The sequence below is a fragment of the Chrysochloris asiatica genome, unplaced genomic scaffold (assembly GCF_000296735.1).
Source record: "Chrysochloris asiatica unplaced genomic scaffold, ChrAsi1.0 scaffold00194, whole genome shotgun sequence".
In the NCBI taxonomy this organism is placed as follows: Eukaryota; Metazoa; Chordata; class Mammalia; order Afrosoricida; family Chrysochloridae; genus Chrysochloris; species Chrysochloris asiatica.
The window spans coordinates 1,269,522-1,285,265 of record NW_006408712.1 but is presented as its reverse complement, the minus strand read 5'-3'; the positions used below and the strand labels follow the sequence as shown (position 1 = coordinate 1,285,265).

General features: G+C 39.1%; 1 protein-coding gene across 2 annotated transcripts in view; it reads left to right on the top strand.

Annotated features, from left to right (window-relative positions):
* The first annotated feature begins 8 nt into the window (after window positions 1–8).
* SOS2 (son of sevenless homolog 2 (Drosophila)) overlaps window positions 9–15,744 on the top strand; it is a 129,564-nt gene continuing 113,828 nt past the window's right edge. The window contains exon 1 of one of the 2 annotated variants that reach the window (XM_006872334.1): window positions 9–178. In XM_006872334.1, the coding sequence (XP_006872396.1) occupies window positions 92–178 (87 nt within the window). In that variant the 5' untranslated portion in view covers window positions 9–91. The remainder of the gene's footprint in view (window positions 179–15,744) is intronic. The other variant, XM_006872335.1, reaches the window with a different exon arrangement.

Genomic DNA, 15,744 nt, shown 5'->3' with positions numbered 1-15,744 from the left:
CGGGCGAGGCGAGGCGGCCCACGCCTTGCCTGTCAAGCCGCCGGCCCGGATCGAGGGCCGCCCCCGATGCGGAGGCGCTGCCGCCGGGGCCATGCAGCAGGCGCCGCAGCCATACGAGTTCTTCAGCGAAGAGAATAGCCCGAAATGGCGGGGACTATTGGTCTCTGCCCTGCGAAAGGTCAGTGCTGAAGCTGGGGCGGGGGCCGGGCCCGGGGCCGAGTCGGTTGAGTCGGGCGGGGTGTCCCGTGTGTTGTCCCTCCAAGGACTAACGGGGAGCTGCATGTCCTTCAGTATTCAGTTCCCGAGGGTCTGGCTTCGGGGTGGGGGCTTGGTCATATTTGCCTGTTGCATATAGAAAGACGTTTTCTCAAGCTTTTGCCTGGCCCCGGAAGGAAGGTTTTGTTATGATCATAAAACTGGATTTCATGTTGCCCTTGTTTCGTCAGGCAACTTCCGCCGTTGACCAATTTGTTGTCCTCAGGCTGGATTTCGGTAAGAGAAAGTCCTGCTGGTGTTTAGGCAACTCGCAAAACAAGAGCACATTTTCCAGGCTGGCAGTTACTTTTCATTAAAGTTCTTTAGGGGTGTACCTAAACTAGACACTTTGCTTGTCAAGGGTGTCCGCTCACTTGGGAGGCTGTGCTTTTTGTAATAGGAATGTGTTTCACATGTGTGAAATGTCAATGAGTCATACTATTCTTAACCATTTTACAGCTCTTGAGGTACATTTAAAGCACCTCCCCACTTCCTGCAAAAGATGTTTCACTATCTACGAGAGACAGAGATTGCTCTTAGAGAAATTAGATGTGATTTACAAGTTGAAGTCGTTAAAAGGGACAAAAATGGGACAGCCCAGAAAACAACATTCTTTCAAGTTTGGATGCATGGATTGCTAGGGTGCATTTCTCCTGTAGATGGTGTCAGTCTTCCTTTGAATTTAGATAACCATCAGCCGCTGATTTTTGTAATAAACACATTTGTAAGGCCTAGACAACGTGTTGCTGTTACGTGCCGTCCAGTCGGTTCCACTTATAGCGACCCCGTATAGGGTTTCCAAGGCTTAATTAAATGTTTGTAGGAGCAGCAAGCCTCATCTGTCTTCCGCAGTGTGCATGGCAGACCTGAACCACGGACTTTGTGGTTCACAGTCCAGCGTTTATCAAGACAATATATGGAATGTAAATTGAGTGCAGGAATCGCTGTCATGCCTGCTGAACATGTACTCAGCTTGCCATTGATGCAGACTTAGGCCCTTCCATCTTTTGTGTGAAGTAAAAATACATTTAAAAATAATAAACGATGAAAAAACATTAAAAGATTGCACTTGGAAAGTAGGTTTTCTTGATTTTTTTTTTTTATTAGTGAAATGGAGTGTGTTTTCGATATAAACAGATTTTCCTTATGCATTTAGAATGTCAGGTTTTCTGCTATTTTCTTAGTTCTTATAAGGTGTTACCTCCCTTGAGGCAAGCACCAAGTCACAGCATTTTCAATAAAAAGCTGGAGGTGACTACGGGAAGCTTGATGTTGTTCTTGTTAGGTGCTATGCAGTCTGTTCCAACTTGTAGGGACTCTGTATAGGGTTTCCAAGGAGTGGTTGGTAAGTTTGATCTGCCGACCTTGCTCTTAGCAGTCCAGTGCACATCCTACAACAACACACCAGGACTGTTATGTTAGGTGCTAAAGTATTAAGTTGCTCTTCTTTTCACTTGCCAACTAACAACTACTACAAGGAGAAGGGACTGAAATGAAAAGTGTGCTGAGCTGAGTGGTGAGAAGGCACTGGCCTAAGTTAAAAGCAAAGGGGAAAATGCTTAGACAATAATTGCCTTCTTGCTGTGGCATTGTAGGATAAGCACTGCACTGCTGACCCTAAGGTTGGTGGTTCAAACTCACCAGCTGCTCCTTGGAAACCCTATACAGACAGGGTCGCTATGGGTTGGAACCAACTCGATGGCACTTAACAGCAACAACATCATCAGACAGTACTGTTGTCATTGTTAAGTGCCATCAAGATGGTTCCGACTCACAGCAACCCCTGTGTAAGGTTTCCGAGGAGCGGCTGGTGAGTTTGAACCACTGACCTTGTAGTTCAGATGGACCTTGTGGTCTAGTGCATTATCCTGCAGCACCACACCAGGACTCTAGTACCTTCTAATAACAAATGCTATTCGAGTGAGCATTGTATAACTTAATTGTGTAGATAACTTTGACTCTAATTCAAAATGAAGAGGTAGATTTACTTCTTCAGGTGAAGATGGAAATAGCCAGGACTACTGTTCAGCCCTAGTTCATTGCTTTGGGACTTGTTACTTTGCATTTGTGTGTTGTGATTGTTTTCCTGAAACTCAGGTGCCTTGTAGCTCCTGTAAGACTGGGGCTTCAAAGAGTTCATGAAAGTCCCCTTATATTGCTTTATTCCACCACCCAAATCCACTGCCATTGAGTTGATTCTGATTCATGGTGACAATGTGAGATTGGAGGACAGAGTAGAGGCACTCTGTATGATTTTTGAGGCTGTAAATCTTTGTAGGAGCAGATAGCCTCATCTTTGGCTCATGGAGCAAATGGTTGTTGGTGCCCCAGTGTGTAGCCTACTCTTAACCGAGTAGCAATTGGGTTGAACCACTGACTTCATAGTTAGCAGTCCTCTGCTTATCCTACAGCAACATACCAGGTTCTGGTGTGTATCCTTTGTTTATAGAATAAGTACATCTAAAATATTTGGAATCTGATGAGAATTTTCAAAAAGCAATTTATTTTAATGTATTAACTTACTGATATTACGAAATTGAGATATGTTACCATAGAAATTTTTTTCATATTTTTTGAAAATATATGGTGAAAGTGATTGTGATTATGTCATTTTGTGGTATATGGGGGATTGCAAAATGCAGATTTGTAGTGCCTGTGAAGTTCTGGTACCTGTTTGCCAACCATGTCTTTGTACGTTGAGAATTTCGGCTGTTTCTAGGAAGGCTCTGTCTTAACGTTGGAAGCATTCAGAACTTGGCTTCCTTTTTCCAGCTGACCAAAAGTTGCAAAGGCTGCTAGAATTAGACTGTACGATTTCCCAGTTGGTGTTGTTATTGAGCATGTGCCATATATTCTTGCTTCATTCATTCATTTAACATTTTTGGAACATATTTTAGGTACATTGTCCTGCATTGAATCCTTGAAATACAAATATGAATAATAGCAAAGACCTCGTTCTAAGAGTTTACAGTATGAGGAGGCTTCAGAAAGTTCACAAAAATTCATTTATCTTGTAATTACAGTTTTCCATGAACTTTTTGAAGCCGTTGTATATATAGATAGAAAATTCTTCTAAAGTTTGAAATTTTGGTTTATGTAAATGAGATAGCATTTCTGAGCTCATAGTTCGTTCTGTAAGGAATCTTAATATATATGTGTGAAAGAAGAAGTGTAGTTTAATTGGCTGTTAGGTTGGCCTTCTCTGTGGACTCTATAAACTATTCAAATATAATTTTAAAAAATAAAATATTGCATAAATTGAATAATGTGATTGATGTCATTAAATTGTACATATGAAAAATGGTAAATTTGCAAAGGTATTATTATATGTATCTTTTACACTAATAAAAAAGAAAGGTAAAATCATGCCTCTTATGGTGTGGTACTGTAGGGATAAGCACTTGACAGCAGTGTCCGTTTGAACCACAGGGTTGGTGGTTCATATCCACCAGCAATTCCTCAGAACCCTATACAGGATGGCAGTTAACAACAGCGTGCAAATACAAATGAACATGTGTCTATGATTTTATTCAACTCATTACTTAGTGAGGGATCTAGTAATAAGACATTAAAACCACTTAAGTGAAAATTTGAAGACTTAACTGTAGGAAATTTAATAAAGAAATATTGAGATTATTGGATTAAATAAAAAATTTCTTAAAGTCTTACACAGGACCATAAATAATAACTTTTGGATTTTCTTTTCCACTGGACAGAAGTTATTTGCATCTATTCCAGACAAAAGTCTGTAATTTTATAGATTTGTAAAATAGCACAATAGTCAACAGACAGTAATCGAAGGTGTGTAACACTGCACTGAAGAATACCTAGTAATCTCTTTTGTTTATTTTCATCTTTTAACTAATTTTTATGAAAAAAAGAAATCTATTTCTCCCAGTTGCCATTGTCAACATTGAAAATGCAAGGGATTTCATTTAATGAAATCATTAACTATTTCACTAAGGAGATACACAAACACTGTGGAAAAATGTATTTGTGGAAAAATAATTTTGGAAATAGAAATGTGTTTTTTTAACTTTTTAAACAGAACCTCACCCAGAGAATTAAAATACATCCAGAACCATAAACAGTAAAGACTGAAATGGCTCTACTAATGGATAATGCATGGATTGTTAACATTACTGCTAAATTATGTATCTTCCTAAAAGAGCAGAAACATAAATGCCTTCACCGCTACTCCCCAAGAACATTGAAGCTATCATATTACTCGAGAGGGAGTGGGAAGGAGAAGAGCCTGGGATATATTTGTAAATGTATATTATTACTTGTGTATTTGAAATACCTTTGTTACTTACACATGGACTATTTGATTATGTGCTGAGATAAATCAGTGTAAGCATTTTACACATGGAAAACATGTCTTAAAATAATTTTATCAGGTTTTTCAGTCCCTAATATTTCCATTGGAATCAAGTCCTGGTGGCCCAATGGTCAAAGTGCTTAGCTGTTAAAGAAAGGTTGATAGTTCAAACCCACCAGCCATACTCCTCAAGAGACAGCTGTGGTATTCTTGCTCCTGTAAAGACTTACACCTTGGAAACCTTAAATCCTATAGGGTTGCTGTGAGTCTGAATCAAGACGGTAGCTGTGGGCTTGGTTGTGTTTTGGTATTTCCTTTGGAGATGCCTTTTCTTTTAGTTGTTCTTTACCAGACTAGTCCTAGAAAGGGCAGTGCCTATGTTGCCTTGCCATCTGTAGTAGTTACAAATACTAGGTTGTTGTTGTTAAGTGCCATCCAACCAGATTTGACTCATAGTGACTCTGCATAGGGTTTCTGAGGAGCTGCTGTTGGGTTTGTACCCTGTGGATAGCAGTCCAGTGCTTATCCTACAGCTCCACACCAGGACCATATAATTGTTATGGAGAACTAAAATGGAAAGAATTAATTTAATTGCTTTGATCATGACTTTAATTTTATTCAGGTTAAATACTCCCCACCCCAGTCATCACAATTTGCTTTTTTTTTTTTTTCCCCTGTCAGAACATTTTATTATGTTAAGAAGGTTTGGGGAGCAGGAGAGAAACACCTACATGGGGGAGCTCCACTCCCAGCACCCTTTCAGAGGAGGAGGAGGCCCACAGTTTGCTCTTTGATAATTAACATGGAAGAGGTGTGGGAGAATGTCTGGGTTAATTAATAACAGTTTGGGTGGTGCAAGCACTCTGCTACTACCTGAAAGGAAGACAGTGATATGCTTCTGGAAAGTTACAGTGTTGAAAACCCTGTGGAACAGTTGGGTACTGCACTTAAGGGGTGGCCATGAGCTGGTATCGATTTGGTGGCAGCTAACAACTTGGCAAGAAAAAAAAGGGTAGGAATTTTAGTAAGATTTTTTTTTTTGTGTGTGAAATCTGAAAGATCCTAGTATTTCTACCTTTGTAGCAACATCTCTTGGAATTGTGTTGTAGAAGGTTTTACTAGATCTTTCCAGGGACCCACAAGAAAAGTATAGGGTGCTTTGAGAAAATAAAATTGGTGTTACTGACATACTGGAAAATCAAGGAAGAGTTCTTTAAGGAAATAATATTTGTATTGAGTTCTAGAGTATATATTCAAATATTTATTGAGTGCCTCCTATGTGTCATTCATTGTTTTTAGTACTGGATGTAGCTAGGCCTCCAGTCTCATAAACCTCATTTTCTAAATGGATGTTGGCTGGAGGCCTTAGAGAGACTTGACAGTAAAGTAGTAAACAATTATCTGAAAGGTCAGTAGGAATTAACAAAACAAAGAAAAGAAGAGAAAGAATTTAAGGCCCTGAGAAAGGTAGGTAGGAGCAGGACTTGTTTTAAAAACGAAGAGCCTGAGATAAGGCTGTTGTGGTAGACTGTTAGCAGACTAGGTCACTCTTTAAGAACAGTTGAAAGCTGTATAGGATTATTAATGTAGTAAAGTAACTAGATTAGCTTGATCAGAATTGCCTTTTGAAAAGATCACTCTAAGTAAATCGTGAAATTAATAATAGATCCTATGAGTTTTATGACATGAAATGATTAAGGCCTGTTCTGGACTTCCTAAATTCACTGAAAATAACAGTAAAACTCCAAGGAGTCATTTGAAATTATTGCAAACTAATAATGAACCCAAACTGACCCAAGGGGTTCAGGCAGAGTGGGATGACAATTAGAAGGATGCATTTTAACTTGATGAATTTGGCTCTTTTAGTAGCCTTCTGTTTTCACTTTGTAGCGTAGAGGTTACGAATCGGGCTGTGAACCATAATTTAAGGTCAGTAGTTTGAAACTACCAGCCGCTCTGCTAGAGAAAGCTGAGACTTTTTGCTCCCTTAAAGATTTACAGCCTCGGAAACCCTGTACAGGGTAGCTATTGGTCGGAACTGACTCAACGGCACTTAATAACAACAACATATTTGTAGTAACAATATCCATTAAAGTGTTTTACACTGAGTATTCAAAGCATTACCCATGTTACTACTTGGCATGAATCAAGTTATGTCTTTTATATTTACCATGGCTTCTCTTTCAAAGGACCAGTTGTTTGATTATAAGCTGTTAGCCTGCATATCAACAAGGAATTTTAATGGAACTGTAAGATAAGCACTGGGGTCCTGGTGTGGTGCTGTAGGATAGGCACTGGACCACAAGATTAGTTTAAACTGCAAGGTCAGGGATTCAAACTCACCAGTGGCTCCTCAGAAACCCTATACAGGGTTGTCATGAGTCAGAATTGATTCGATGGCACGTAATAATAACAGTGGGTTCAGGAGAAGTCCTGACAGTGAAGTGGGTTAAGTGTTGAACTGCAAACACACCAGCTACTCCTTAGGAAAAAGAGAGGATGTTTGCTCTCATCAAGATTTATGGTGGTGGTGGTGGTTATGAGCTGTGGAGTCGGTTCTGACTCATAGCGACCCTGTATAGGGTTTCCGAGGCTATCAGTATTTATGGGAGCAGAAAGCCTCATCTTTCTCCCGTGGGACAGCTGGTAGTTTTGAACTGCTGACCCTGAGGTTAGCAGCTCGATTCATAACCACTACCATAGCTCCTTACCAAGATTTATAGCCTCTGGAAACCCTATGGAATGCTTCTACTTTGTTATATAAGTTCATTGTGAGTCTGAATCAACTTGTCTTAGGGGAGAAAAGAGACCTTATCTTGTAAGATACAAATATCATAAAGATTCTTTATTTATTAAGTCTTAGACAAGAGTATAAACACAAGACAAAGGCAAACAGAAATCACCCGGGTGAGGGGAATCATAGATGCCGTGATGAGTTTTTCCAAGGTTCAGTCTCCACACGCTGACCTTACATAAGGCACAGGGAACACAGTCTCTTCCTGCAGTCATGATTGACAGCAGCAGCCATGTGTCGCATTTGCACTTGAGACTTACAGAAAGCAGGGTTACTATTGCAAACAGGAACATTTACAGTCTGAGACTCTCAGGGTATGATATCACAACTAGGCAACCACTAAGGGGATGTGTCTAGGAATGTTCCTGCAACACCTGACTGGGGGAAGTGGCCCCCAAATCTACTTTTAAATATACTGTTTCTAACTGGCAGTTCAGCTGTCATAGGTACATGAAGTACTCAAGAAAAATGGGCATCTGAACATTTAAGTGTAAGCGCAGAATGGAATTAAGGTCTGCAAGGCCTGCGTTGTTCAAAAGCAAAATTCCTTTAGATTTCATGTTCTACAGCAAACTCAGTGGCAGTCAGGTGGTAATTGACTTAGCATTATGTTATGTTGTTGCGGTTAGATGCCTTGGAGTTAGTGGCGACCCTGTGTAGAACAGAACAAAATAAACACTTTTTGATCCTGTGCCATCCTCATAATCATTGATATGTTTGAGCCCATTGTTGTAGCCACTGTATCAATTCACCTTACTAAAGGCCTTCGTCATTTTCATGGACTCTGTACTTTACCGAGCATAATGTCCTTCTCCAGAGATTGATTGCTCCTGATAACATGTCCAAAGTATATAAGACTATATTTAAGTCTCACTACCCTTGCTTCTAAGGAGCATTCTGACAAAAGAATCAACAAATCAATCTTAGAAAAACTAAGATTGATTTGTTGATTCTTTTGTCAGTCCAATTCAGTATTTCTCACTAACACCCTAATTCAAAGGCATCAGTTCTTTTCTGTCTTCCTTATTATTAAATTTCAAGCTTTCACATGCTTTTGAGGTGATTGAAAATAATTGTGCTTGAATCAAGCTCACCTTAGCCCTCAAGGTGACATCTTTGCTCTTTAACACTTCAAAGGGGTCTTCTGCAGTACATTAGCTCAATGCAATATATATAATTTGATTTCTTGACTGCTGCTTCCATGGGCTTTGATTGTGGATATAAGTGAAATGACATCCTTGAAAACAATGTTTTCTCAGTTTATCATGATGTTGTTTTTGAATCGTTTGTGAGGATTTTTGAGGTGTAATTCATACTGAAGGTTGTAGTCTTTGATCTTCATCAGTAAATGCTTTAAGTCCTCTTGGCTTTCTGCTAGCAATGTTGTGTTATTTACAAATCTCAGGTTGTTAATGAGTCTTCCTCCAATCCTTATGCTTTATTCTTTATTTAGTCCAGTTTCTTACATTATTTACTCAGAATACAGGTTGAATTAAGTATGGTGAAAGGATACAACCCTGACTCATAACGTACTATCCCTCTTGTTCTCTTCAAATCACCCACTTTTGAGCTACATGTAGGATCTGCATGAGCACAATCAGTCTTAAGTTGTTGTTGTTAAGTACTGTCAAGTCAGTTCTGACCCTGTATAGGGTTTCCAAGGAGTGCCGGGTGAGTTTGAACCACCGACCTTGTGGTTCATACCAACCTTGTAGTCCAGTGCTTTGTCATACAGTCACGTCAGGACTCCAGTCTTAAGTAGTCATGTTAAAAATTAACCACCTACCACAAAGACAATATTCTACATCCTACTTTGGTGAGTAGTGACTGGGATCTTAAAAGCTCATAAACTGCCATCTAAGGTGCAACTATCGGTGTCTCCCTGTCTAGAGGAAAGAAGAGTAATGAAAATTGAAGACACTTATAAACAATGAGTTGTGTTAATGAATTACATAACATGTGAACTTCAGTCACCACAACCTTGAAATCAGAAGAACTAAATGGTGTTCAGCTTCTAGTGCCAACTGATCTGAAAGGGATCACATTGGAGGGTCCTGGATAGAGTGTGAGAAAATATGGGGAAAAATTCATAATCATAAAAAAAGACCAGGCTTATTCGTTAGATAAGGGTTTGACCTTTGGCCACCCTTCAGGTCTGGAATTGAACTCACCCAATGACTCAATTTTTCAGCCAAGCAATAGAATGATATTTAGTGAGGCATCATTAGTAAGGTATGCACACTATAGAATGGTCAACCATTTGAGATTTTAAAAAAAGATAGCATTTACCTAAGGGAAAAGTGCATAAGGGTTGGGAAAGAAGGAAGAATGGAAGGAAGAAACACAGGAAGGAAGTGACATAAGTAATATTACACTGAGTGTATTTCAGTCATTGAAATGAAACAAAGTGTATGACCTTTTGATTGTAAAACTGGTATCTCTCCTCTGCAAACCTGTACCCAATTCACAATAAAAAGTAAAATAAATAAATAAAAGTTAACTGCTTATATGATAATGTTCTAGGGGAAAAAAGACTCCCGATTAAAATACTTTATGGAGATGATTAAATCTCCTGGTGTGGAGCTGTAGGATCAGTTGTACCTTGGAGTTGGTTCTGACTCATAATGACCCTGTATAGTATTTCTGAGGAGCAGGTCGTGAGTTTGAACTGCCGACCTTGTTCAAACTGACCTTGAGGTCCTGTGCTTATCCTACAGGGCCACACCAGGACTCCTGTAGGATCAGTACTAGACTGCTGACCATAAGGTCAGTGGTTCAAACTCACCAGCTGCTTTTTGGAAACCCTACTTGGGGTTGCAGTGAATCAAAACCGACTCCAAAGTATTTAACAACAAACAATAATATTACATTTTAGGACAAAGATGAGACAAATCATTTGGATTAGGGAGACGCCATCAGCATGAGGCCATTGTGGTATGCAAAGGATCCATTGCCACACTGCTAATTATAGATTGTAGAAAACAAAGGAAATTCATCATAAAATCGTGATCTGCAGCAGATCAATTCAGGATTGTTACAGGAGGGACTATGGAAGCAGGAAAAGGAACATGATTAGGATATGTACACTATTGCATATTCCAAAAGTTTAAAGAATTGGTTCTGGGGCCTTCCGTCCATTTTGGTCTGGGTATGACTCATGATCATGTGGCCCTGGTACCTCAATTTTCATTAAAGAAACAGCCCAGGGAAGTTCCTTAAGGCAAGGCTGCCCCTCCTGGGCTTACTAGGGGAGTGGTGGTAATCCACTTTCAAACACACTCTCTGCTTGAGGGCAAAGGTTTTTACATTGCAGTTCAATGGTCAGAATGAACTCAGTGGAAGCTAAATTTATGTCTAGACTCAAAATGGATATAGGGCTTCCATTGTAAACCATAGCCTGGACTGCAAAGTCATTTGAACTGCAAAGTTGGTGGTTCAAGCTCACCAGCCGCTCCTTGGTAACCCTGTACAAGGGTCGCTATGGGTCGGAACCAACTTGTCAGCATTAAACAACAACATACCTTGTACAGGGTCATTATGATGACAACAATTATAATAGGTAAGTAAGATGACAACAATAATAATAAAGTAAATAGTTAAGTTTTGAAATGTGTGAAGTGTTATTTACTTCGCGTTTTAATGTGTAGAGATTTAGCAACTCAAAATAACCTTCAAGATCTAGATGTAGACAAGTAATGTTTTCTGTACCTCAGGTTTCTTCATTAAATTGCTTTGTAAATGCAAATACTATCTCTTATTTACACAGCATTTGTCTTTCTTTCCTAATTAGCTTGTCAGCAACATTTGACAACTGATTTCTTCCTCCTTGAAATCTTTTCCTTATTTGGCTCCCAGGATACCAGACTCTACTAGTTTTCTTCTTCTTTTGCTAGTCCTTCCAGGTCTCTCTTGTTGATTCTTCCTGAACTCCACCATCTTTACCTTCACAGAGCTGATTGTTGTTAAATGCCAACAAGTCTGTCCTGACTCATACTGACCACAACTGGGTTTGAACCACCAGCATGGTGGTTGTTAGCAGTCCAGTGCTTATCCTACAGTGCCACACCAGTAGCCCTCAACAGAGCTTAGTCTTCTGAATCACATTTCTGTCTACTTTAATTCACTTAGAGAATCCCATCCAGCCTCACTGTTTGACATATCTGTATGTAGTGATTTCCAAGCTTCTGTCTTGGTTCAGAGCTCTCTCCTGAACTTGTATATATACCAATTCTTTCTTGATACTCCCATACAGATGTGTGACTGTTATCTCAACCAAAACTGAATTCCTTTTCTTTTCCCTCAGACTTGTTCCTTTTGTAGGATTTTCCATATCAGTAAACTGAGTGCTCCAAATCAAATTTATATCCTACCATAAGCATACATCTTCAGTGTAAATGGTGTACCCCATTCTCAAGACAGAAACTTTGGCCCTCGGCATTTTCTCTTTTTCTCTCACTAGGCTCATATCTAATCAAATGGAATCTTTTTGATTCTTTTTCCTAAATCAGTAGTTTTCTTTTTGCTTGCTTCTCCTCAAAAGATTGAAAAACTTTTACATTTTTATATCAGTAGCTAAAGTATTTCATCCTAAGTGTAAATAGTTGCAGAGAATATTATTTTATAAGTGTTTTAGTTACTACAATTTTAAAGTAACATAGTTATATCCGTTTTTTAAATGTATACAACAGAATTTAAATACCATGATTATTTGACACCCACCGTCATCCTCTTCTTGGGAGAAAGATGAGGCTTTCTGCTCTGGCTGGCAAAGATTTACAGCCTCAAAAACCCTAACAGGATTGCCATGAGTCAGAACCAACTCTGTGACACTTAACAACAGCAACATCATCCTTTTCTGTCCGTTTGTCTTTTTGTGGTGGCTTTACGTGTTGTGGTGATGCTGAAAACTATGCCATTGGTGTTTTAAAATACCAAGAGGATCACTCATAAAACAGACTGCTATTGTTAAGTGCCTTTGAGCCAGTTCTGACTCATAGTGACCCTGTATAAGATTTCCAAGGAGCAGTTGGTGAATTTGAACTTTGCAGTTCAAACTGACCTTGCAATTCAACAGTCCAATACATTATTCCACAGTGCCACATCAGGACTCTATAAAACAGACTAGGAAGAAGGAGTTACTGTTGTTGCTAATTGCAGTCCAGTTGATTCCAACTCATAGTGACCCTGTATAGATTTTCCAATGAGTGGCTGGTGACTTTGAACTGCCGACCTTGCTGTTAGCATTCCAGTGATTGTACTAGAACACCATATCAGGATTCCAAGAAGAAGGAATAGGCCATCCACTTTTGAGGGATTGTTGTTGGTGTTAAGTGCTGTCGAGGTGGTTCCGACTCATAGCTACCCTGCAAAGGATTTCTGAGGACAGGCTGGTGGGCTTGAATTGCCAGATTTGTGGTTCGCAGTCCAGTGCTTAACCTACAGTAGCCACTTTAAACTTTGTTAATAGCAGTGGAACATTGTCTGAGATAGTGCCAGAAAACTAGCTCCTCAGGTTGGAAGGCACTCTAAATACAGCTAGGGAAGAGTTGCCTCCTCAAAGTAGAATTAATGATGTGGATAGAATAAAGTTTTCAGGAGCTCTGGTAGTGTAGTGGTTATGAATTGGGCTGCTAACCTCAAGATCAGCAGTTAGAAATTACCAGCCGTTCTGCAGGAGAAAGATGAGGCTTTCTGCTCCTGTAAAGATTTACAGCCTCAGAAACACTGTGCAGAATCACTATGAGTCGGAACTGACTCCACGGTACTTAACAACAACAACATATGCTGATGAAGCATGACTCAAAAAAGGGAAGACACAGTTGCAAACATCCATTAAAAATCAGAACATGTAATGTTAAAAATGCAGATCTACGAAAATTTGAAGTTGTCAGAAATGAAATGGAACACATACAAATGGATATCCTAGGTATTCATGACTTGAAATGGACTTATATTGATGATTTTTTAAATCTAACAATCATATGGTTTACTATGTAGGAAATTACAATTTCAAGAGGAATGGCATTGCATTCACTGTGAAAAAGAACATTTCAGTATCTATCATGAAGTACAATGCCAACTATGATAGGATATCCCTACAAAGAAGATTAGTTAATACAATTGTTCAAATTTGCACACCAACCACTAAAGCCAGTGACAATGAAATTGAATTCTGCTAATTTCTTCAGTTTGAAATTGATCCAAATATTCAATCAACTTGCATTGATAATTACCGGTGATTGGAATGCGAAAACTGGAAACAGAGGAAGGATCCCTTGGAGATGATGGAGATCGCATAATAGAATTTTGCAAGATCAATGACTTATTCATTACCATTACCTTGTTCAACAACATAAATGGCTACTATCCACATGGACCTTGCCAGATGGAATACAAAGGAATCATATTGAATACATTTTTGGGAGGAAATGATGGAGAAGCTCAATATCATCAGCCAAACCAAGGCACCGGTCTGACTGTGGAACAGACATCAATTGTTCATATGAAAATTCAGGTTGAAGGTGAAGAAGGTCAAAATAAGACCTTGAGTATGTTGTTGTTGTGAGGTGCAGTCCAGTCAGTTCTGACTCTACCGTATGTACAACTTTTCATATTCAGTATTCTGGTGCTGATAATGTTCCACTGCTATTCATAAGGTTTTCAGTGGCTAAACATTCAGAAGTGGTCCATGTCACCTTTCTAGTCTTTCTTAGTTGTTAGCTCATCTGAAAGCTGTTTACCATGGATGACCCTGCTGGTATTTAAAATACTAGTGGAACTGTTTCCAGCAGCACAGCAACACAAGCTACCACAGTATGGCAAACTGACAGATGAGTGGTGGACCTTGAGTATATGCTACCTTAATTTAGAGACTATCTCAAGAACAGATTTGACTTATTGAACACTAATGTCTGTAGACTAGATAAGTTAAGGGATAACATCACGAACATTATATGAAGTATGTAAAATTTTATAAAGACAGGAAAGAAACAAAATACCAAAGTAGATGTGAGAAAAGACTCTGAAACTTGCTTTTGTTTATAGAGTTGCTAAAACACATAGATGAAATGATGAAATAAAACAGCTAAACAGAACATTTCAAAGGGCAGCTTAGAAGACAAAGTAAAGTATTAAAATAACGTGTGCAAAGATCTGGAGTTAGAAAACCAAAAGGGAAGAAAGAATACACTCAGCATTGTCAAACTGAAAGATCTGATGAAAACAATTCAGGCCTTGAACTGGTCTGTGATTCAAACTCACCAGTCGCTCCTTGGAAACCCTATACAAGGTCGCTATGGGTCAGAACCGACTTGATGGCACTTAACAACAGCAGTAGGCTAAATGGAGTCCTGGTGTGTCACTGTAGGATAAGCATTTAACTGTAGGTTGGATTGAACAGCAAGGTCGGTGGTTCAAACCCACCTATTGCTCCTTGGATGTCCTATATAGCACCAGTATGAGTCGGAACCAGCTTGATGGCACTTAACAACAACAACGGCTAAATAATGAACAATGCAGGAGACAGCAAAAAAAGGTCATAGAAGTACAGTCTCTGTTCCAAAAAGAATTGGTTGATGTTCATTCATTTCAGGTTGTAGCAAATGATTGAGAACAGATCATATTGAAGGAAAAGTCCAAACTTCATTAAAGGCATTAACAACAACAAAAAAAGCTTCAAGAATTGACGGGATATCAATTGAAATGTTTCAACAGATCTGATGCAGCATTGGAAGCATTGCTAGTCTAGGCTAAGAAAATTGGAAGATACTACCCAGAAAACTGACTGGAAGAGATCCATGTTTGTGCCCATTCTGAAGAAAGATGACCCAACAGAATGCAGAACTTATTGAACAATATCATTTATATCACATGCAAGTAAAACTTTTCTAAAGATAATTTAAAAATAGTTGCAGCAGTGCATTGACAGAGAGCTGCTAGAAATTAAAACTGAATTCAAAAGAGGACAAAGAATGAGGGATATCATTGCTTATATCATCAGATGGATCTTGGCTGAAATCAGAGAATACCAGAAAAATGTTACTTGTGTTTTATTGACTATGCAAAAGCATTTGAATATATCAATCATAACAAACTATGGATAACATTGGGAAGAATGGGAATTTCAGAACACTTAGTGTACTCATACAAAACATGTATATAAGTCAAGAGGCAATTATTCAAACAAAGGGATGCTTCAAGGGTTAGAATCAGCAAAGGTGTGAATCAGGGTTGTGAATTTCTTTCACAATACCTGTTCAAACTGTATGTTGTTAAGTACCATGGAGTTGGTTCCGACTCATAGTGACCCTGCACAGGGTTTCCGAGGCTGTAAATCTTTACGGGAGCAGAAAGCCTCATCTTTCTCCCATGGAAC